Source organism: Mus pahari, chromosome 4 (assembly GCF_900095145.1).
Source record: "Mus pahari chromosome 4, PAHARI_EIJ_v1.1, whole genome shotgun sequence".
NCBI classification, from domain to species: Eukaryota; Metazoa; Chordata; class Mammalia; order Rodentia; family Muridae; genus Mus; species Mus pahari.
This window is the reverse complement of record NC_034593.1, coordinates 139,904,139-139,929,693: the sequence shown is the minus strand read 5'-3', so window position 1 is coordinate 139,929,693 and position 25,555 is coordinate 139,904,139. Positions and strand designations below refer to the sequence as shown.

The 25,555-nt window shown below is 43.7% G+C and overlaps 1 protein-coding gene across 1 annotated transcript in view; it reads right to left on the bottom strand.

The window, feature by feature from the left end:
- Window positions 1–25,555, bottom strand: part of Pigk (phosphatidylinositol glycan anchor biosynthesis class K) — a 70,377-nt gene that overhangs the window by 19,464 nt on the left and 25,358 nt on the right. The window contains exons 5-10 of the mRNA XM_021196307.2: window positions 24,744–24,855; window positions 22,466–22,562; window positions 20,446–20,563; window positions 20,185–20,295; window positions 17,298–17,470; window positions 2,366–2,450 (exon numbers count right to left, since the gene is read on the bottom strand). Of these exons, the coding sequence (XP_021051966.1) occupies window positions 2,366–2,450; window positions 17,298–17,470; window positions 20,185–20,295; window positions 20,446–20,563; window positions 22,466–22,562; window positions 24,744–24,855 (696 nt within the window). The remainder of the gene's footprint in view (window positions 1–2,365; window positions 2,451–17,297; window positions 17,471–20,184; window positions 20,296–20,445; window positions 20,564–22,465; window positions 22,563–24,743; window positions 24,856–25,555) is intronic.

Below are 25,555 nucleotides of genomic sequence, written 5' to 3'. Positions count from 1 at the left end.
ATAGCTGGGAAGGGAGCAAAGAGCCCAAGATAATCTGGCTCTAGATCTGCAACATTCCAACCCACCCACAGTGACTTCAGATCTAGTCAGTCTAGCAGCCTTTGCAGGACATTCCATGGAGTACAGGTTCTTCAGGGCATGTGACCTCTAGTTTATAAGGTCATGCAAGTCACTGACCCACTCCAGTCACACATGTTCTGCACATAAGGGTCATCGTCGTCATCGTCATCCTTGCATTTCTGCCACTTCTGTATTTAGAAGAGCTCCAAGGGGCCCCACACCCTCTCCTGGTCTCTGGGGACCTGTACTCAAGTGCACATACTCACACACAGACAAGTGGGGATATAGATATAGATACAGATACAGATATAGATATGGATAGTCAGATTTTAAAAACTGTAAGACAAAATAGTGCCTTCCTAAGTGACCCTGCCTAGAGAGTGCAGCGGCGGCTGTCTGTTACAGAGCTGTCACAAAGGAGAATGACAGAGAAGTGGACACGCGTGCTGTTAAAGGTATCGTTTCCTGTCTATGCCTTAATTTGGATTAATAAAAAGAGATTTCAGCATGCCTTTAATCCAGAACTTGGGAAGCAGGGGCAAACAGACTTCTGAGTTTGAGGCTGCTTGTGGACGTTGTACATCGTGGTGCGGAGCCTAGTGCGCACCACGATGTACAACGTCCACAAGCAGGAGCAGTCAGTGCTCTTAACTGCTGAGCCATCTCACCAGCCCCCGGCTACTATCTCTTATACTAGAAAAAACCCTACAATATAAAATTTTCACCAGGGTGAAGTGTTTTTACTTTGAGTTCAAACAGTGTTTAACTACAAAACAGTGGTTATAGAAAAAGGGCAGCTTACTGTTTCCTGTCATTATAAAAACATATCTGACATTTCCTGTGGTCAGCTGTCTTAAAGGTTAATTCCTGCTGCGTGCTCAGCTCCATTCTGGGTGACCAGCAACAGCTTCCCTGTTTCCCTGTTGTGAGCAAAGCACACTGCTGCAGGTGCAGGTGCGGGTGCACTCTCAGTGCTCAGAACATCCAGCTTGCTGCCTGCTCTGAACCGCTGTGGGTGTACTCTCACTGCCGAGAACATCCACCTTGCTGCCTGCTCTGCTGTTTAACTCATTTATGCTGAGAGTCAGGCATGAAGACAGAATTTTAAATGTAATATTTACAGTCTGTTAGGTCATTTAAGCTCTGACAATCTAGGAATTCCTGGCATACAAACTGGACTTAATTACCATACACAGATGAGCGCCCCAGAGGGGCACACTTAACAATTTTTGAGATTCATGCAGAATTTTAAAACTGAGTTTTATTTATATAATGAATTTATATTTTTTTTTAAAAAAAGATTTATTTATTATATGTAAGTACACTGTAGCTGTCTTCAGACACTCCAAGAGGGCGCCAGATCTTGTTACGGATGGTTGTGAGCCACCATGTGGTTGCTGGGAATTGAACTCAGGACCTTCAGAAGAGCAGTCAGTGCTCTTAACCGCTGAGCCATCTCTCCAGCCCCCATGAATTTATATTTTATATTTATATTTTATATTTAATTTTCAAATTAAAATCCTCTTTCTTTTAATAAACTCAAACTGGCACTACTAACAACCCACAGCCACTAAAATTCTTCTGATTGAAAAAAAAATGTAAGAAAACCTCCTAGTATTGACATCCATACCAACTCTGAAGCTTTCTGACATGTGAGGATGCCTAACGATTCCAACGAGCTCTGAGGAGCTAAAAAACCTTGCAGGCTCACAGGCTGGTCAACAAGCTATTTGAGGTGACTTGCTCATGGCCCAGCAGGGCAGACCGTGTCTGGTCTGTCACAGTCATAGCAAAGATTCCAAGCTTGGTGCTTACAATGCTGCCTGTTCTCAGCTGAGCCCCACACATAAGGATGACAGAGTCGTCATGGCTGGAAATGAGCAAACTACCCACATGACAGTTACAATTACGCTTCACAACAGTTGCTGGGGAAGGTAGACGAGAGCAGTCGCAATGGCTTCTTCTCCTTAGCTTCTCCAAAGCACAGCAGCGGTCATGATTAATTTTCAGCTTTCTCATCATGAACCCCATACAGTGGTTCAAAATTAAGTTTTCTGGCATTTTCTAATTCGTAAGAGGAAATTTAGACTACCCCACATTGTACGTAGAGATCAGGCATTACACTGCATGGTCTCTTCAATACTGAGCTTCATTTGGACATGTCCACATAAGGGTAGGGCGCAGTAGGAAGGGTGTACCCACAACATCTATAGACAGAACACGAGGACTCTGAAAAACCTAACAAAAGCATTCCCTTCTGAGATTAAAAGTGTATTTCTTTCCAAAGAATCAAACAAAAACAAACCTGGTGTATTATCTGAGCCACCGGGAGCTGTTCAGCATACTTGAGAGGTTCCGTGAGCTCCTCAGCCGTGCCGTCTTCTTTGGAACTAGAAAGCAATCAAAACACACTCAGGCCAGAGCCACAGGCAAGCATTATTAGCCTAAGAGCACCGCTCTGAGATGTGCTTACCACAGACCTAATGGAACTTTTGGAAATAGTATTTATTGACAATTTTGGAAAAACTACCCAATGCAATGGCCAGGACGTAAATGAGTGCCAGGAAAGTATTCAGACCACATGCAACGGCGTGATGAGATCAGTCAATGTCACCTACCGTTCTGGTTCCCACGCTCACCTGGGACTTAACACTTAGGAACACATCCTGAAGGAGCAGGGCCTCTGGGGAAGCAGGGACCTGGGCATTCCCAGAAGTGGCCTTGCAGAGAGAAGGTTGAGAAGTCAGCCCTCGTGGACAGAGGGCTCCTAAGAGCTAAGTCACTTAGATCCTGGTCTTTGCAATTTAAAATGATATGCAGAATTCACACAATGAATCTACTACAATATGAAACCCAGGTGCAGAAAGGTAGATTTCTTTTCCCTTTTAGCTTGTTCCTTTTTTTTCAGTTTTATTAGAATTTTTAATGAGCATATAAAGTACGGGGCTCCACTGTGACAATCTCCGACCTACATCGCCATTTTTGTGTCCCGCTTACTACCCTCACCTACACCCACTCCTTGTTGGCCCCTTTCTCCTATGCAGTCCTCAACTCCACTTTCAGTTTAGATATTCCATCACTCTCTCTTGTCATTCCCTGATCCCTGGAAATCAGAAATTAAAATAAAACAAACCAACCAACCAGTAGCCTGATAAAATGCACTTTTACAGTACCGACCACCTCAAAAATGAGCACTAGATAGTAGTAAGATCTGACTGCATGCAGTATAATGTTTTTATCCTTTTTCTGTGAATTCCACGATGTGTGTGTCAACATTAGATTTTAAAACTTCAACTTCAACTTTCCCTGAAAATCCTATGGAATAAGCTTGACCTAAGACTGGAGCCCTGCAATGTGAGGATTATGAGGTCTCACCCCAAAGTAGGCTGATATGCAAATCAGCGCCATTCTCTGCCCAAGATTAAAGAACACAGACCAGGAGCTCTTGGTGGTGTGGGCATCTCTCTCACAGCAACAACATAAAAGATAGTTAATTCAGTCCACAAGAATGCCACAGATTCTGGCAACAGTAGATGGAGAGTGGGTGGGTCACTGCTATGAGTTTGGTTGGGAGGAGATAATGGGGGAAGGGGTAGGAGGGGCCTACTAGCTCCTCGGTAAAGTTTCCAGAAACTCTAAAACTGCCAGAGGAAAAAAGCAGGAAAACACTCAAGATACAGACGTAGGCAAGGACTTCCTGAGGGCTCCTCAGGATTCCTGCTGAAGAGAAATGAAACCTCATGAAATTAAAAAACAAAAACAAAAACAACAAAACAAAACCCTTCCATTTAGCAAAAGAAAGAGTTGGGTGAAAAGAGAGCCTAGGAGACAGGAGATAATCTATGATAATATCCATGATATACAAAAGCTCACGAACACAGATGTCAGGAAGAATGCAGAAGACAACTCAATCAAAATTCAGCTCCAGAACTGAACAGAGAGTTCTCCAAAGAAGCCCAAGTGACCGGTAACTATTGTGAAGCACTCGGTGCCCTTAGTCATCAGAGAGGCACCAGTTAAAACCACTATGAGTTCCATCTGCACCAGGAAGAATGGCTAATATCAAGACACGGATATTGGAATGGTGTTGGTGGGCATATAACCTTCTGCAGCTACCAGGAAAATCAACATGGCGATTTCTAAGAAAGCAAACACTAGAGTTGCCATATGACCCACCCAACCCACTCCTGGGCACCCACCGGAAGAACTCTGCATCCTGGCAAAGAGACCTGCACATCTGTGGTCACTGCTGCTCTAGTCACAGTAGCCAGGAAATACACTCAGCCTAGACACTATGAACTCAAGTGACATCAAAAATGAGGTGCACATACAGTGGAATTCAAGTCATCTAATAACTTGAAATTAGGAGATTTTCCAAGAAACGGAAGAAACTGAAAAATATTCTATTACCTTACCTCTCTCATATGTGTTCTAGCTCTTTTATATATACACATCTGTATCACAGTGTGTAAAAGGGGCGCATGAGAGGAAAAATATAATCTTTAAGTCGGGGCGAGGGGGGGGGAAGCAGAACCCGTGCGACATAGAAAGGAGGGGGACACTGACAGTCTTACTCAATGAGAACAGATGGCAGACGGAAGGCACAGACTAGGGTGTCAACTGAAAGTAATGATACATGGAAAGCTGACATTTTGGTAAGCTAATCAAAGAACAATTTTTAAAAATATTTTGAATGGGATATTCACCCTGTGGGGGTGAATAAAGGTGCTTCCAGAGGTCACAGCCTATTAAACAAGAATCCCAGGACCAGGGTAGGGCACTTCTCAGGAGGTGACCATGCGTGCTCCCGATGACCCCAAAACAACACAGGCCACTGCCCTTAGTTACCTACCATAACTAGTTGGTCAGACTGTACTGCTGAAGATCACACAGGATTTAACCCCAAGACACAGAGAAAGCAAGCTGCAGCTGAGCTGGAACCTCCTCCCTCTGGCTAGCCTGACACTGCCAGGGGGTGCCACACAGCTCGCCCTCTTTGTACCAACACTGACGGGCCAGGCAGCGTGAGAACACTGGATAACCGTGGGAAGCCTACCAGCCTCAGGGCTGGACTTGCCACAGGAAGGAACTCACTTCTGACGCTATATGCTGGTCCAAAGCCTGTAGCTGGGAAGGCCCCAGGCCCCAGTGCACAAGCTCCAGGTGCTGCTGGATCAAAGTCACGTGCCTATCAAGTGGCCTTCTCCAGCGCTTACACGCCCGCAGACATGGTCTTCCTCCAGTGGGCAGCAGTGACTGCAGACTCATACATAACTACTCAAAGTAGAGAGAGTAAAGGACAGTTTGAATACATCGCCCACCATACCTGGGACATATAGAACAACCCCTCAAAGCTTGGGAGCGCTGTGGAAGATGGAGCAGAGAGAACACAAGAGTCAGCGGAAGGGAGATAGCTGTGGAAAGCTGACTTCCGGACACGACGGGACTACGGCAATCGCACCCACGGCAGCAATGACATCTGTACTGGACTGCAAGGCTGGGTCTGTCAGGACCCTTCCAGGGAAGAGCAAGGGATCCATGGAGCCCCACCCTCTCCTGGACTCACTGACAGTTAAAAGTTGATGGGGGAGGACACAGAGTTCCCACAGCTGTGTAGCTATAAGGTGTACACGCTCTGTAAACAAGCTTCCACCCATGCGGAAGACAGCCCTGCAGACAGCCCTGAGGAGACTCACAGGGTCACCACAACAGACAGACAGACAAAGACAAGACAAGAAGGCAGAGGGGAGCCAGCCAGGAAGAGGACTAGCAGAACTGGGGTGAATATGACTGACATACACCATGCACATGCATAAACTGACATAATAAAATCCATTGCTGTGGAGAACTAATATACTAATAATGCTAATTAAAACACTTAGTCCCAACACTTGGGAGGTAACATCAGGTGGACCTAGGTTCAAGACCAATCTCAGGGACACAAAGAGTTTATGGCCAGCCTACAATACATGAGAACCAGTTCAACAGAAAAATTTTTTAAAAGAAAAAGGAACTTCTGAGAAAAATGAGCAATTTTCTAATTTGTAAATTTTTCTTGTTGAACCATTTGAAAGTTGAGACAACATGACAGTTCACATTTGAATATTCCAGCAGTTATTATGTATTTCAGTATTCCTTCTCAATGTTAACAATGTTTCAAAGACAGTGTATAATTCACACTGAATCTCATGTAGCACACAGTGGGAACTTTCCACTAGCTCACCAGTCTTACAGTGGTTAAATCAACCGCTCTTAAATTTCCTGGAAATACTGGCTTTCTTCCACAGGTTACACACGGCTTCCAGGAACATGGCCCGATGCTCTTTCCAGTTAGATGACTTCCATCCTAATGGGCTGTTACCCTTGCACTTCTGTATCTTCGTTTCTCACTCGGAGGCTCAGAAGGCCTCTTCCTCCATGCTTCTGTTGAGGTGATGCCCTAGCGGACTTTGAGGACTGGCAGTCTAGACAGTCCTCTCAGGTGCCCACACCATAGGACCTTTCAACGCAGACATTCTGCTTGAGCTCTGAAAAGGTTTCCATTACAGTTTCTAACGCTATTTCTGTTTATATTCCATTTGATTTTCTAGTTTAAGCATTAAGTAAATATAATGGATCTCCCCACACACACTCTCTCTCTCTGATCTTTTTCTTCCTCAGATTTCAGTGTTATTTTCCTGGCTCTTATTTCTAGTCTTTATTCCTTTCACTGAACTTCTGGTAACACACACCTCCCCTGGGTATCTTGTAATTTAGTTTTCACTTCCAAGGTGATTTTCTCTAGTTTGTCTTTTTCTTTCCAGAGTCCAGTTGCGTTCTTTCAGACATTCCTGTTGTTTGTCTCTTTCAGTCATGGCTCTCTAAGTGAGTTCATTCATAACACAGACACTTGTGTAATACCTTGTTCACACTCCAGGGCTCCAGCTGGCCTTCCTCTGTTTTTGTTTTTGTTTTTGTTTTTTATAGCCTACCCCTCTGTATGTGTTCACGCATGTGCAGGTACTTGTATGTGATATGAATGTACATGTCTGAAAACCTCACTCCTCAGCCCTGTCAACTTGGTTTTAGAGACAGCCTGTCTGTCACTGGTGTGGGTCTTGCTGATGACACGCTGACTGTCCAGTGAACCCCAGAGGTCTGTGTCTGCCTCACCAGTACTGGGATTGCAATCACACGCCGCCCCCACCCCAGCTACCTTATGAGGGCCCTGGGGTTGAACTCAGGTCCGTAAACTTGCATAACAGGTGACTACACCATCTCCTCAATCCTTCTGTTTTTGCTTTTATTCACTGAAGGGGTCTACACATAACAAAATGTATATAAATTATATATAATTTAATAAGGTTTTATCTTACTTTTCCATTTTATTCTTGTATTAACTTGGTACATTTGCTGAATTCTTTTTCTCTTGAAGATTATTGATATTGGCTTTCCTGGGATTAGTAATGGCCATAAATCTGGAGCTGGATCAAGGAGAGGAACTAATTTACAAGGGAGAGTTTTCAGTTCAAGAGCGCCCTCTTCTGGAACCGAAATGAACTGCAGCTTATTTAATAAAGTATCCAATGTACCAGGGGTGGGATTTTTAAATACTCCCTTGCTTTCATAAAGCCCCTCCTTACTCTTTCTGTTCACATCTAACACTTCTGGGCACCGTGTCCCCCACCCTCCTCTTCACAACGTCCTCTGTTCTCATAGAATTGTCGCTTTCCTAATCATGGTGCATAAGGTCACCAAACTCTCTAATCAGTATTTGTAATTCTGAGAAAACTACAGGTGCTCACTCCAACTTACGAATGGCTGGAACCCCAACACCTCTTTTTTTCCTCTTACGAATAATGTATGTTCTCCTTCTTAAGGTCATTCTTTGATTTAAGATGTATATCATATATGTATATTATATATATTATATATTATATATATATCATATATCATATATTATATGTATAGCTCAAGTCACTCACTGGCTCCAGAGGTTGTCTCTTCATTCTCTCTTTCCAAGGCCCTGGGCTAAGAAGCTCTACTGACAGCATTTCATGAAGGAACAGTTTCTGCACAGGAGGCCGTGCTGTTTCTCCTTATGTTACTGTGTCTCAGACAAACAGCATCTCACAGATACAAGCTGAGTCTCTTCCCTGTGAAAGGCTCTGAATCCAACACAGCAATGCTACAATCTGTGCTGAAGCTGATTAAAATACCGCCCAAACCCTCTGTGAAGATGAAGAAGACAGAGCAGGCTCATGAGAAGCTCACAAAGTCAGTTTACAATCCTCCTTTTGTGTCCTTGTTTCTCTACTTAGATGCCCAGTGGCCTCAGAAACTCTTTACTCTGCTACTGAAATTCGCCTAGAACAACTCTCTAAAATTATTTACAGTGCCCATACATAAAGCCATCTCTGACTCAGAAAGAGTGTTTCCTCCCACAATGCCATGCTGAAATCAAATTATTCATGTATAAATTGACAGAGCTTATTGGGGCCTAAAGGCCAAAGCATTCTTCTAAGAATTGAAAACAACTGTAAGAACAGAGGTTGTGCTATGGTCAATACTAACAATAAAATCAATAAATAATTCAAACCACATTATCTAAAGTAATCCAAGGGCATTAGGAAGAAATCCCAGAAACAGGTCCAAACCCACAATTTGGTATATCCCCTTGAACGAGACAGCTTGAAACAATTACTTGAAACTAAAACATATACCAAAGAAGGCAAATTAGTTTATTTATATATAATAAATTAAATTATATAGATTTTGAAGGCACAGAAAAGTTCCCATCCCTTAGCTGTATTTTTAACATGTTCAAGTAGTTACAAGTGGCTAGGAAATGCCTTTAACAGTGCTCAACATACTCAGCCATGAGGGAAATACAGACTAAGGCCACCTCCAGAATCCACCTCACAACACTCAGAATGGCCGTAGTCGTCAGGGGATCAACTAAGCAAATGCTGGCAAGGATGTGGGGAAGAAGAGCACTGCTGGTGGATGTGGGAGCTACAGGAATAGACATGTGGCATGACCAGATGCTGACTGTCCCGCTCATGGGTACACCTGAAGGTCTCCATGTCCTGCTATAAGACACCTGCCATCTCCCTCCACTGCCACGGGCTGAGTGAGGTGAGGAGGCAGTGGGTGAGAGCATTCAGTGCTCTTGCAGAGGGACAGAGGTCAGCCCCAGCACCCAGCCAAGCAGCTCACAAGGACCTGTAACTCCAGCTCCTGGAGACCTGACACCCTGTTCTGGACTCTGTGGATACAGACATAATCACATGCAAAACACACACACACACACACACACACACAGACACACACACACACACAGAGACACACACATACACACAGACACACACACACATACACACACACATAGACACACACACAGACACAGACACACACACATACACACACACACATAGACACACACACAGACACACACACACAGACACACACACACACACACAAATTAAATCTTAGAAAGAGACAAGTGTGGTGCACACATGCACACATGTAAGGAAGAAGGAAATCATGAACTGGTTCCAGCAATGGAGGGAGGTCACTCAGGTCTAGAAAGACAAAGTCCGCATGATCCCTCTCACATGGTGACTGCTGCTTCAAGTCTTCCTTTGTGAGCTAACTGAGCACAGTGGAAACCAGGAAACCAGGAATGAGCTATCAGGAGGGGGACATACCAGACTGTACCTAAGACGGTAAGGGAGAGGACGTGGTAGTTCTGTGCCATTGATTCCACACTACCTCACCTCCAACCCCCAAGGGTAAGTGGGGTCAGGCAGTGGGTAGTCCATGGCACAGGTGGCAGGTTCCTGCAGATGTTTTCTGCCCACAGCATGCCAAGGGCAGGATGAGGGACTCAGAACCCCATGGAGGCACACTTGGATATAGTGCATTTGGACACTGCGTGAGTTGGACCAAGAAGGCAATGATGGTCCTTGAGCTCAGCATCTGACATCAGGAGAAGCCTTCACTGATCCTCTCTCTTAGAGACAGAGGCTGAGCTGCATGTCAACTGACACTTAATACCAGCTGCTACCAAGACGAAATCCTGGAGGAAGCCAAGCTCCTTCCATCGAATGGGGGCAGGGCAGAAAAGCCTCCCGTGTTTCCATGGAGCATGTGCCTGTCTCTACAGACGCACTTTCTTGGCCGTTCAACTCTGTAAAACACACATTTTTACTAGATGCATCTCCGGGTGTCTTGCAAGAGTGCTCAGGAGAGTCTGGTCAGGAAGGTGGTAAGAGAACAGCTAACAGTTGTGAAGAAACCAGGCAACAAACACAGCAGCCATGCTGGGCTGGTCCCAGGAGTGGGGGAGGGGTAGAGGCTCTGGGGCCAGCGGCCCTTGTAATAAGAGGATGGGAGAGCCACCTTCAGCAGGACAAACGCACAGTCTATGATCCTGAAACCCAGCTGCCTATTTAATAAGCTATCAATCCCTAGGGCACATAGCAGTGGACAGGATCCCGTTTTGTTACTCTGTGTGAGGGCAGTCCACACACAGCTGCCACTCTATATGAGGGCAGTGTCCACAACCACCACTGTCCTTCTGTATGAGGACGGTGTCAGCAGCTACCCTGGGAGGACTGTGCTGCATACAGAAACCATGCTGTGGGAACCAAAAGCCCCTGGATAGCTTAAGCAGCCCTAATGAGCCCTGATGAGTAACGCTAAAGGTCACAGTTCCTGACCTCAGATCGCACCCCAGAACCACAGGGACAGGGCCTGGCCCTGGTGCAAAAAAACACACAGAGGGTCCAGGAATAAATGCACACGGGCACAGTCATAAGTGTCAAAAACACTGGAATCGGGGCAGTGCCAGCAAACAGTCCTGGGTGGAACAGACGTCCGTCCAAATGTGGGAAAACGAGAGGGAACCATTCTCCTCAACCCTGCATGAGTCTTTACTCAAAATGGACCAAAGACCTCAATGTATGATCTGAGACTCTGAAACCAATAGGAAAGAAATACAAAGAAAACTCAATGAGATACAAGCAGAGACAGCACTGTGAGGATAGTTCCAACTAGCACAGGAAATGGTGCCAAGGCCAAACCCATCACTTTCCTGGCTTTACAATAAAAGCCCCCGCCCCCCAAAGCTTGATATACTAATTTAATAAAACCCAGTCTAAATGGCTCACCAACTCACTTCTAGTCTCTGGTTTGCATCCCTGTTTAATCAAGTAAACGAGGGCCACCCCTGCCCATGGTGGGGAAGCATAACCAGCCACATTCCTATTCGTTTCCCAGGAAACAAATTAGCTAGCTTGGGATCACAGCCTATGAACTCTTGGAATCTATTAGTTTTGTTTGTTTTTTAATTCTTGGGAAACTGAAGTAGAATATATAAAACATCAGAAGCTGAAGTCATTAGATTTAATGAGTTAGAAGCTAGCCAACTAGTCCCATTTTAAAGCATTCCAAAACAATGCTGCCTGAGATGCAGAGTCGGTAGACCAGTTCTCATTTCGTCAAGCTGAACAAAGTACAATGGAGTAGTGGCTATGATGGAGCACCATGACCAAGGCACCTTACACAAGGGAGAGTTTAACAGGGCATAGGGTTCCACAGGGACAAGAGCCTGCCAAGGCCAAGAAACGTGGCAGAAAGATGTGGGGGTGCTGCTACAGACAGTGAAGAATGCCGCCAAAATGCAGCTTATATTAAATCCTTACGCTAGGGTACAATAATCCTAGCGTAAATAAATCCTTATGAAAGGGTACAATAAGGAGCTAAAAGCTCTAAGCTGTCACTTGGATAAAAGTAAGGTAAAATCAGATATACGCATGAAGTCCTGAAGAGGTGTTCTTCTCTGTTTCTTGTGTGCTGTGGAGAGAACTCAGGCACTGTGTACACTGGACAAGTTCAGCCAGTGAGCTACAACCCCCAGACCAACTATGTGTTATGTGCATGTATCTACACATACATGTATACATGTATGTGTGTACACATGTGTGCATGCATAAGGGTGTGTATGTGTGTACATGTGTGTGTTATATATGTGTGTGCATCCCTTTACACACAGGCAGAGGACAGAAGAGAGCCTGTGTCTCCTGCTGTGTAACTCTCTGCAGATCCTCTTGAGACAGTCTCTCACTGAACCCAGAGCATATGCTTTCTTGTTTTGTTTTGCTTTGCTTTCATTTTTGCTTTTTTGTATGTTTTTTCTGTTAGGGTGACTGACCAACAAGAGCCAACAATCCTCCTATCTCCATATTCCACACTCCCCTAGGGCTGGGGTACAGCTATGCTGAGCTATGGGTGGCTTTGACTTGAGTGCTGGGGATGTAAACTCTGGTCCTCTTGCTTGCACAGTGAGCACTTGCCCACTAAGCCATCTCTCCAGCTCCTAAAATAGGTTCCCATCATCATCTACAGAAGTAAGTATAAGATCACATTAACAATGACTCCTGTCAGCTCGGGCAGCATGTGGCATGGATGATAAAGATGCACATAAAGCTAGAGAGATAAAGAGGCTGACACACACTGCCCCTCACACTGAAGGAAGAGAGGGCGGGACACAGGAGTGCTAGACTGCAAGTATGTCGCTGTATGCATTCTCTTCAACCCTCATGCTACTTTAGAGGGGCAAGGGGAAGCAGCAATTCATAGATAAAATACCTAAGTTTAAGGAAGACTAAAGAACGTGTCTGAAGATGGAAAGCAAATGACTAGATTGAAATGTGTCAGGTCCATTCCCGCCACACTACCAGGGGTGGCTTGCAGCACCAGGGCAGTCACCAGCTTGCACAACACCTGAGTGCCCAGTGAAAGGCCCTCTGTGATCTCAATGTCTACACTGGGGTTACTGACTATGATTGGTATTCATTATACCTTCTTCTTGCATCACCTAATGAATGCATTCCTAGTGCTTATTTTATAAAGCGAATCCTTTAAAAATTAAGTTAAAGATAGTTTATTATTTCATAAGTCTTCAAACAAACATCTTACGATTTTTGACCTATAATTTCTTATTTAAGTAATTAACAAACTAATGTGCAAAGTAATGTATTAAAAGATGATAAAGTATGGTGATTCTAAGGTATCCTATAGATTTAGCTTTCTTACAAGTAAAATTATATATTATTAGGTATCTTATGTCAAAAAACTATACAGAGAGAAATTCCTCCCATTCTTTTCTGAACTGACAACTCAGTATCAAAAATCTTTCTGTCTTCTGCCAGGTGGAGACAGGAACATCACAGTTACTTTAAAGCTACAGCCTACCTGGACCTCCAGAATTTCGTAAGGTCTGTTACACATGTACAAACATGAGATAATGCTGCCATCTCCTGGTGCAAAGAACCCAGCTCCACCAAAAGGAGCCCTCCAAACCCAAGGATTAGCTGGCACTAACCACAGCAGGGCAGATCATTAAGTAAGAGACGCATCTGACAACGCTGTGATCTGCTTTCTTCAGGCAACATGGCCAAGCATCCGCTGCTGGAAAGCACAGACTCTTGCTTTTTCTTTATAAGCACAGGCAAGTTTAATTCCTCTGAGGCCTGTGAGACAGGCAGAGAGCAGGCCAAGCTCAGGCTTCCCCCACCCCAGGTTATGCAGCTGGTGAAGGCACCAGGTTTGAATCCAGGAACTGACTCCGGGCAGCCATTACACTGTAATGTTCCCCACATCATGCAGCACAACTTAACCCAGGCTTAACTGACTGGAAGGAAGCAGTGCCATAATTAACAGACAATAGGAGTGTGAGGGAACAGAGCAAAGGTCCGAGAGGAACCTCAGCCACCTGTGATGAAATCAGACATTCACCCTCTGAGCACCCACGACAGAAGGCCGGTGATATGTAAACAGTCACAGCGTCTTTTGATTGAACATGATTTCAAATTCTAAATTCTGACATTTATTGTTTTAAGAAAAACAAGTTTGCTGTGATATATTTTGCAATGTTAACAAACATTAAGTGGAGTCTGTCTCTCTGCATGTGTGGTACTGGCCACTTCACTTAAGCGTGCTGAATAAGGCATGGGGCTGCACTGTTCACACACGGCTGTCTCGGAGGACCCAAAGCAATCCTTCATGTGTTTGGGCTCTCCAGAGGTGGCAAAAGAAACTACTAAAGCATTTACAAGATGATCAGTGCATTCTGAAACTATAATAAGAATTTTATGTTGACAAAATGATAAAATGGATAACTTCCTTATTAGTTGTGTGCCTTTATAAATCACCTAATCACTCAATTTCTCAAGTTCTATTTTAACAGAATCTGAGATGAACAGCATGGTAAACTGTGGCAAACTGTCATAAGATAATAACCAGAAGGCCAAGTAAGATGCCTAGGGTAACAGGACTATGGTTGTCACACCCATTCCAGTGGATTTCTGAGTGGCAAGTCCAAAAGCTTGGCCGCAGTCTTGGCAAACCCTGGACCCAGGAAACAGTCATTGTGTCAGAACACACATAAAGTCCTTAGCATGACAGACTGAAATGGTTGCTCAGTTGTATATATATATATATAAATATATATATACAACTGAGCAACTGACATATATATATATATATATGTGTGTCAGAGTTCTGAAATGCATATTAAAAGGCATTCTATTAAAGAAATTATCCTTTATTTAAAAATATTTTTATTCTTTGAAGGTTTCATCAATGTATCTTTTATTGCTTTGTTTTGTTTGTTTTTGTTTCTTCAAGACAGGGTTTCTCTGTAGAGCTCTGGCTGTCCTGGAACCCACTCTGTAGACCAAAGTGGCCTTAAACTCAGAAATCTGCCTGTCTCTGCCTCCTGAATATTGGGATTGATGGAACATGCCACCACTGTTCAACTTTAATGTATCTTTTTAATGAAAAACCATAGCTAGGGTCAACATACATGAATTTCACTAATAAAATAATAGCACTAGAGGCAAAACACAATTAATTGTCGGGAGGAATTAACCAAGTCAAGGAGCCATCTGTCCTCTTCTGTGCCCTGTGGCTCCATGAGGTCACCTCAGCATGCCTAAGTCCCAGGACACACAAGAGAACTCTGTTTCTGACAGCTGCTTCAGTTACAGTTACATACTAACGATTTCATTCTACTGACTAAGATATGATGTCACCTTGGCATGCCTAAGTCCCAGGACACACATAAGAATTCTGCTTCCTAGAGCTGCTTCAGTTAGAGTTACATACAAACGATTTCATTCTACGTGACTAAGATACTAAGTGCTAAGTCACTGCACAAAAATATAAAACAGCCAATCTGAACCAATATACTGCATTGTGTCCATTGTGTGAGAATGTTTTTCAAAAAAATGTAATTAGTATTTTTAGTAACACTGTATTAATACTGCTGGTCTAAGATCTGAAACAATAAATAACACTGAATCCACAACTACCTTCACAAATTTTTGTAATATCTGCTTCTTGGTGGATAAAGTTTCCTCTACATAAACTGTGATTCATATCTGCATGTGAACAGCACCTGCATACATGAGATAATGCCTGTTCATAGATGGAAAAGTTCCTAGAGCAAGACAGAAATGAAATTCTCATGGTAACTGAATGAAGGAGACAGCAATGCTTCTGAGAGCAATCTCACCATGTTGCACAGGATAGATAACTCTTGGTGCAGTCTTCCTAGATGAACCTTTAAACAGTTAGTGGGACACCAGTGCACAAAATTATAATAATATCACCAGGCAAATGACAAGATCCTAAATAAAATTTATTTGCAAGCACTAGAGGGCGCTCTAAGACAACAGGCCTTGGTATGCAGCTGTAAAACTTAATTTTATTCTCAAATATAAAGTGAGACAATTGTCAGCACTAAGAATTTTGCTTTCAAACAAATACATAAAGAAAACCAAAGAGTCAAAAACCCATTCTTCCATTGTATATAGCAGCACTTACTCCAATGTCACTACAGCCCTCCTCAGCCTCCTCATGGTACATAAAGTTCAGTCTCATCTGCAATAAGAGCTAAAATCTAATAACGCCCTTGTCTCTAAGAAACATTACATCCATGTTCAGGCAGCTAAAGGGGAGTAAACAGCCTTTAAGGCTTGAAGTCAAGGGAAATTATAAAACTAATCTGGTAGGAGATTAAGGCTAAACGTCCTGAATTCTAGTCCAGGTCATTAACGTACCACAGCCTAAGTTAGCAATTTTTACAAAGGTACTGTTAAAGCTATTGGGTTGTCCTCCTTTCCCTTTTCTACCTTTTACTGCCTTATTCACTTTACATCCTGCTCACTGAACCCCTCTTAGTCACCCCTTCCCACAATCCTCCCGGCCTCCTTCCCCTGCTCCTCTGAGTGGGTGGGGCCTCCCTGGGTATCCCCCTAACCTCACACACCAAGTCTCTGTGAGGCTAGGCACATCATCTCCCACTAAGGCCAGACAAGGCAGCCCAGCTAGAAGAACATATCCCACAGACGGGCAACAGCTTGGGATATAAAGCTATTGTTTTAAAAATGAAATGAAATTCTTATTTCTATTGCTCTTATCTGCTGCCTTCAGTTTTATAGGCCAACAGCCATAAGCAATTGGAAAAGAAAAGAAAAGAAAAGAAAAGAAAAGAAAAGAAAAGAAAAGAAAAGAAAAGAAAAGAAAAGAAAAGAAAAAATAAGGCTTTGCATCGTAAAACAATGAGATCCTGCCGAAATCCTCACAAGAAAAATCCTTCCTGGCATTTTAATTTACTTCTATTAGTTCAGTACTACAACTATAAACCCTTGACACTCTGCATGCTGCCACGGGTGACCCAGAAAGGCCGTCTGGAGTTTGAGCTGCCCAGGTTTCAGGCAGTGCTAGAAATGCACTGCTAAAGTTCCCACAGAAGGACCTGCTAACTAAACCCCTATTTAATCTCAATGAGGCTTGCTTTCCTTTCAAAAGTCATTCCTGAAAAAAACCCTGAGCATTATAAACATTTCAAACCCCCAACTTCCGCCAATTTCCCTCAGTCTCTCTCACAAATACAGAGGCACACCACTGCCCTACACAGTGACCTCGCCTCTTCTGCCAGCCCTAACCAATTACCAAGTCCCAACAGCAAAACAGGGTTGAATGGCACTGCTGTGGAGAGCTCAAGACTCCTTAGTACATCAAAATCCAATCGTGACCACAGTTCCCAGCTTCTATCCACCTGAACCTGAACCTGAAAAGTGTGTGGCGTGTGAAGATGGTGGAGAAACACAACTACTTATAAACACCACCCTCAGCCCTTAGAACCTGCTCTAAAAATTCTATCCAAATGATAACTATGATGATACCTGCTGTCCACGACTTGTGAATCCCACTGCAAACTGATCTTCTCTGTTGTGATTTCCACCTTTCGCACACTTCCGAAGAAATCGGTGATCAGGACACTTTTCGGATCTCGCTGGAAAAGGTCAGTGCGATGTCCAGGGGTCGACACACAGAGACTTTTGGGACAAACCTGAAACTGAAACAGCAGCAACAAAAGCATAATCGTGACAAGCACACACACACACACGCAGGCTTCAATCCAGGAAATAATGCATTCGACTAGAGTGTAAAGTCTGCCAACCTAAAGATAAGACTAGCATTTCAATCCTACGGCAGTGCCTGATACTCTAAGGAAGCCGCAGACGTATGAAATGAGGAACCTGGCCAGACCCATCTAAGGTTTGACTCATCTAAGGTTCAGTCAAGTAAACTGTGCCATGGTAGTCCAATATGTAAAAAATCCCAGAAGGACTCCAGGAAGGTCAATATGATGCCCACAGCACACCTCTTGCTGTTTCTGTGAAACGATGTGCCTTGCTATATGCCAACTGACTTAGTTTAACCACGTTAACCAAGGTGAAAATGAACCAAAGTCACCTCCAAGACATGCAGATGAAAAGCATGGCTTCTGCACTCACAGATGTCACAGTAAAGTCTGTGTTGCTTTTCCTGTGGCGTTGGACACTAGTGAATTCCAAGGACAGAATATTCTCACTCACTATGAAAAGCAGGAGTGTTTACTAAAGTTCACAACCGTCACCAATGGCACAGTGCACTTGTGACGACCAGCTCTTCTAACTTTGCTCCTATAGAGCCCGACACAGTCCTATGACTACAATCCCTTTTGACAAACTTTACTCTGCTTCTCTAGCCAATAGAAGGCAAGTGTGATTACGACTTAGAGGCATATCAAATCGATTACCTATAAATACTTATTGATCATGTTACAGATCAGTCTTTTTGTTCCTTTTTGGAAGGAGGGGTTGTTCTTTAAACAGGATCTCTCTACATAGCCCTCCGCAGACCAAGCTGGTCTCAAACTCACAGAGATCCACATGCCTCCGTCTCATTAGTCTTGGGATTAAGGGTGTATGCCACCATGGCACTTATAGATTATTCTTATTGAAAGACATTAAAATAATCATCACTGAATTTTCAAATGCAAGCAAGAAACCAAGATATTAGTAAGGTATATGGGTGGATGGATGAATGGATGGATAGATTAGATGATAGATAACATGGTAGATGATTGATAGATTATATGTATATAATATATACTGTAATTAATTAAAATAATTACTTCTCATGGAATTTCAATGGGAAAAGTATTTTTAAATTCATTAGACATCAAGGAGCAATACATATTTTACACTGTTGAGGTGGCATGCCATGCATTCCAAACACTGAGAACCAACTTGTAAATAAAGCTCTGTAAACCAGTGATGCATTTTATTTAGGCTCAGGGTAAATGTGTCACATTCCCTGTGAGATAAATGGCCACGGGGCTGCTGTGCTTAGGAGAGCAAGCTTAGCATCCCTCTCCAGTTCTGTGAGAGCAGCAGGTCTGAGGGAAAGCATGGTTTCATAAGGGAGAAAAATAAGGTGGTGCCCTTTTCTAATTAAAAAATGAAATTAGCATTATAAAAAGTTTAATATTCAAGTCCCTATCAGAAGCTAACAGGCATCACAATACATAATCTTCACATTGGTGTGAGTGAGTCCTCCTACCACACTTGGCAGCCAACAGCAGCTCTCAGAATTTGGCAGGACTCCTTCATACTGAAAAGCCACTCAAAATTGTTCTGCTCAATTAGATCCCAATGCAGAGCTGCTGAGGTGAAGGGTGAGGACAGAGCCATCTGCCTGGTCACTCAGTCCCTAACATCCAGGAAAGCACACACCGTGTCTACCCCATGTGCCAGGCACAGCCAGTGACTGCACAGACCCAACACGGAAAGGCCATGCTGAGCCAGTCACACAGTACAAGCAACACACTGGCACTGGGAGGGTAGAGCAGGACCACTGGACCAGTGTGTGTGGATGAGTGACCCGGGTAAGCAGATGCAAGGAATGACGTGATCACATAACCTCTGGCTGCGGCTTCACACTGTGCCAACTCAACAGCAACCTCAAGCTGACGGGAGTGGAATGGTATAATCAACACAGGAAAGACCAGAAATTTTAATTAAATTCAAGTTATACCAAGAAATTATAGGCCACAAAAACTATGTAAGGTAAAGATCCTCTCTTCCAAGAGCTTCACGTTAGATGATAAAGGCTTCACTCAATGCCTGCTATCAACAGAAAACAGACTGTGTGAAATGATACAGAGGGGAAATTATGTTCTATGGAAGCTCTGAAAAGATAAAATGTATCCCAAGAAAAATCTCGGGCAGCTTTCCTGGAAGAGTATCGCCTGATTTAACCCACTCAGAATGGGCAGAACTTCAAAACATGGAGCGATCACTTTAAAAATATACCTGTAGACAAGAGAATAAGCATAAGAGATGACAGTCAAGTGCCTCAGAACAGGCGACTGGAATGAAGCTGTGACCATGTGTGGTAAAGGACACACTGGAAGACAAGATGGCCCAGCAGGTACAGGCACATAACAAGCTGAGTTCTATCCCCCAAATTCACATGGCAGAAGGACATAACTGCTGACTCCCGTGGATTGTCCTCTGGTCTCTGCACACACACAGGCTCACACACACACACACGCACACAGATAAGCATGATTTTGAAGGTTTTTTTCAAAGAAGACATTAATAAAAATGTGAATTCAAAACAATTTAAAAGCCACACCATAATGCTAAGACGGTACCCATGGGACCCTGAAAAGAGCAGACCTCACACAACCCATTACAGCCAGCACACCCACGGGCTGTAATCAAATCAACAGGTACTTACAAGGTCATTCATGTTAGCTTGGCTAGCTGGATTAATTTCTTCCAAAAATTCCAAGACATAAAATGTGTACCTATCCATAAGATGAACTCCAATGGCAGGGTCAGGCTGATGCTGTGAACATGGGAGAGAGTCAGTGTCAATAGGATCTCACCTTAAGATATGGTTTAATATACAAGTGTCCTGCTTTCAACATCTAAGATTAGCACACGTGTTTGTAAAACATATCAAGGGGGGTTGAGAATCAAGGGAGAACACACGTACCGACAGCGAATCCTCCCCCACTTGGCTACTAGCCAAGGCCATGATGTTAGGAGAGTAGAACCGCTCGTACATGGACGCGCCCTGGCAAGTGTCAATAATGAATAGCAGCTCATTGTAGCTGAAAGAGAAGGGACAGAGGCTCTGAGGTGGATTGTGCTAGTAATGTACTAACATTTCTCCAATCACTCAAAACTCTAAGTCTGCGCCACCTCATTAGCTAAAAGTTGAAAGAGAAATCCTACACATGACAATATTCAAAAAGGGAGCAGCAGTCTGTTGCCTCCCAAGGCAGCGCCTGTCGCCTCCTGAGGGTGCTGCTGCCATTTGTTTCCTTCTGCTCTTTGCCACATGATTCAGAACTCAGACAGACAGACAGACAGGAAGCACCTTGCACACAGGTTTTCTTGGAAATTTAACACATACATGCAGAGCTGTAACTTGTGAGCATGAAAGTGGGTATATATCCTGCTGATGTGTATATTCCATACATAAGCATGTACCACACTCAAGCAATGTAGCGTACAACTGGAAGGAAAGAACACATAATCACAGGCGTGAGGTGAGCGCAGCTGACATACTGGGGCACACTGGGCGGGTGTGTGGTCCCACAGTCCATCAGAGGGGAAGGCACGGGGGCTGACCAGCTCCATCCATGGTGGTAGGAGCTTGTGACATATTCACATCTCTGTGGTTCAGAACCTGAAAGCTCTGGGGAGATCAAAATCCTGCCATTGCTCTCACAGTCCACCCAACCCAGAGTGCTCCCTCTGTTAGCTTGGCCGCAGTCCCAAGGCCTCTCAGGGCAGCTGGGAACCATGTGGCCTAACAAAGGAGTCTTAGGATGACACTTCACCCCAACCCTCCTCGGCTCCTGGCTCTGGCTTCCTGGCTCCACTTCTTTACCCTCCAAGATGGGAACAAGCCAACCACGAGCTGCTGCCAGGAGCAGGAGAAACCCTCCAGTCACTGTGCTTTCCTTACAGAGACGGACTGTCCCTTCCAGAACTGCAGTCCCCTGAAGACGCTTGTCATGTAGCTGAATCTGTGCTCCAAGGAAACTCACTGAGAGGCGGGGTCACAGCTGTGCTGCTCTGACTGTGACAGTGAGCAGGAATCTGCAACTGTGGACTAGAGAAGGCCACGGTGCTGCAGGCAGACCTCAGCGGGCCATCTGCCGACAGAAGCGTGGGCAGGAAAGTCTGGACTCATCAGGTCTCAGAGGACACCAGGAACAGGACTGGAGATCTTCCATCTGTAGTCTGGCAAAGAAGCTGGCTACACTTTGCCTATGCTCTGAAACTCTGCGTGACTCTGAATTTAAACATAACTAATTTAGTGTCACACAGTTATAACTTCAGCTGCTCAGGAAGCTGAAGCAGGGATATCCTGAGTTTAAGGGCAGCCTGCGTTACACAATGAGTCTCTCTTTCAAACACACTGGGAAGTGGGGGTGACAGCTACATGACACTAGACATAATGGTGACATAACATTAGATCTTAAACGTTAATCCAAAGCCAGTGGGGTTATGAGTGCCCATAACCACCTGGTAGAAGGATGGAACCCACTCCACAAGCTCTTCTCTGACCTCCACATGCACAATATGGTGTGTGTGCACACACAAACATACACACAAGTGTGCACACACATATGCATGCAAGTACACACATGCTCAGGACACTACATACATGGAAAATGTTCCAAGTCATCATTCATGCTAAATAATAACTGAATTTTTCTTTCATAAAACTCTGTTCAGTGAAATAACAAATATAAATTTCAGATGGTAGGAGAAATGATTAGGACAAGTTAAAAATCATATAAAATAACTACACATCTCCCACAAGAAATTTTGATGTTAGTTTATCTTGGAAAAAGAGGTCATTTGTTTGGGGCTGGGTGTGTATCCCAGGGTAGAGCAACTGCCCGGTGTACATAAGCCCTGGTTCAGCCCTGACACTCACTGCAGGAGACATAAAGGGAGAAGTTAGAAAATAAAGTGAAGAGTTACTTGTTAATTACCGTCTCTTCTGCCACATCTGCTCAAAAGCATCTGCAAGTTCTATGTTGGTGATTTCTTCAGAATCTTGGAATTTCAAGAAACCATTTCCTCCATGACCTTACAGAAAGCCAAAAAGACAACACTGACATATTCCCTAATGCATATAGAAACACACACAGTACAAACGCTGACATATTCCCTAATGCATATAGAAACACTCACAGTATAAATACTGACATATTCCCTAACACATATAGAAACACTCACAGTTCAAACGCTTACACATTCCCTAATGCATATAGAAACACACCCAGTACAAACACAGAACCACATACAGTATAAATGCTGGCACATTCCCGAATGCACACAGAGCCACATACAGTGTAAATGCTGACACATTCCCGAATGCACACAGAGCCACATACAGTGTAAATGCTGACACGTTCCCTAATGTACACAGAGCCATATACAGTACAAACGCTGACACATTCCCAAATGCACACAGAACCACATACAGTACAAACACATCCAGATATACACACTTAGATTATTTGCTGTGATGCTTTAATAATACTTCCTTACCTAAAATATGGGCTAGAAAGCAAATTTAATTTTCCGTAACAACTTAAAACATGCATAAGAACAGTACATACTATTTCTTTAAGAGTTTTTCTATCGCTTGGTGAGAAAGCAGCTAAAGCACTGAGTAGTGCCTGGTGCACACTCACTCCGTGTGTACTCTGCACTGAGTAGTGCCTGGTGCACGCTCACTCTGTGTGTACTCTGCACTGAGTAGTGCCTGGTGCACACTCACTCTGTGTGTACTCTGCACTGAGTAGTGCCTGGTGCACGCTCACTCCGTGTGTACTCTGCTATTATTACTAGGAAGTGTGGCTCTCACTAACAACCGGAGGTTTATCCCTGACTATTGAACACAGTCCATTAGCTGGCCAGGGGTGGTGATATGAAACAGCCAGTGTGTGCAGATGGGACCCCTAGCTGTGCCACGTGCAGGCTCTGCTACTTTAGTAAGGAACTTAATCTCTGCCCCATTCTGCTCAGTCACACAGCAAGGGCACAGGCTCCCACAGCCCACGTGCAGACTTGAAAAGCAGCTTCCTCTGAACAGTGAGGGAGGGAAAGCCTATCGTAGTGCCATGAGCGGCTAAGGAGGGAAAGCGGCTAAGCCTTTGTGGGGAATAGTGTATTTCCCCTTCCCATGAGACACCCTGCAGCAAGGCACACAAGTCAGTCAAAACACACGAGACGCCAGCTCCACTTAACACCAGGCCACGCGCTGTGCGCACGGTAAGACCTGCATGACCATACACGGCAGCTCTGAATATCAACGCCAAATTCACCAGGCCACCTAAGGATGAAACTCGCTGGCAGAGGCAGTAATTTAAGACAGTTCACAGTACACAGAAAGCCTCAAAAGAATTGGCTCTTATTTTACTATCATGATTATCAGCTTTTTCACTGTATTGCAGACTCTCTACACAGACTCTATATTAGAACTGCTGGAATTTCCTTCGTGTCTGGAGTTATTTTCAAAGAATGGCAACAAACCAAGGAAAAAATGTAAAATATGTAAATCCTGTAGTTTAGTATATTAAATGAAACTAACCTAGAAATTATAATATCTAGGAAATATGCTCACCATATAGCTTCACAGACCCCACCCAGACCAAAACAAAGAAATTTAGGCTAAGTCTCAGCTCTACACTGAGTAAATCCTTCAACAGTAGAATTTGGGAGTGTGTGGCAGAGAAGGGCAGGTCTACAGTTCTATTAAGTGCTGAGTAGGACGACCCAAGGGGAACAAAAGCCAGAGTGGGTGTGGCTGGAGAGGACTCAGGAAAGGTGACACATTAGAAGAGATCGATGACACACATGCACTGCCTTTATCCAAATGGGGGCCAGGAGGGCTGTCCCACAGTCGGATATTTTAAGGCTAGGACCAATCTAAACGTGAAATCAATTTGTGTTTCTTATGCAGAGTCTGAAGGTAGCTTTGTCCTTTCAGTACCTGCATTTAGACCACCACCTGTCACATGAAGTCAGATGTTTGTACGGGTTGGCAACGATTGTAGATTCTGGAATAAGGATCCAAAACCTATACCTATGTCCTTTTCACATGTCATCTCAGGTACACACACACACACACACACACACACACACACACACACACACACACGACTTTAATCAAAGGTCACTCTGTTAGCATCTGTTCACCGGGTTCCATTTGATCATGTTTCAATATAATAATCTACTAGAACTCTTTAAACTCTGAAATACCTGTCATATAAATGAGGATATTGCTTCTGTCGTCGGAAAGAAGACGCTTTGAGCGAGGGGTACTGGGTGGAACCCTCCCGGTCAATACCCTTAAAAAGTTCTCCACGGTTACCTAGAAGAATTAATTTTTTTTTTTAAAAGAGTAATCAGATGAAATCGAACCTGAAGATATTCAAAATAATCTTCCTATCTATATATTACTCAACGTAATTTGAAAATAAAAAAGAAAGCAAATTATAGTGCAAGCAAAAACTAGATTACTAAAGCTAAGCCTCAGCCTGGTGCAGGGTGTGTGCCTGTGACCCAGCATAGGATGGGGGGCCTGGAGGAGACTGAGGCAAGAGAAGGGAACCCCAAGGCCAGACTGAACTATACAGCAAGACATAATGGGACTAAACACTAACAAGGAAAAGCTATTTTGGAGCAAAATAATTTAATTCTCAATTTAGAATTTTAAATACTATGTGTTAAAAATTGATCCCAAAGTTTACTGACTTATTTATACAAGTAATTCTTTGGGAGTTATTTACAGATACTTGTAAATAACTAGTTATATCATACAGCTAATTTGTGCCACTGCTCAGTCAATGACATGTTAGTCACACAAGAAGACACGGCATGCCACTACCAACACCAACACCACCTGCCAAATATGTATCTTTAAATTTGGATGAATTATGTCACTTAGATTTCTATCAGAATATCAACTTATAAAACACATTTTACACAGATCTTCCCAATTTGAAATTTCTAGGCATCTGGGATTCTTCAAAGGCATGTTTAACATTGTAGGAAAAAATATTAATTTAAAG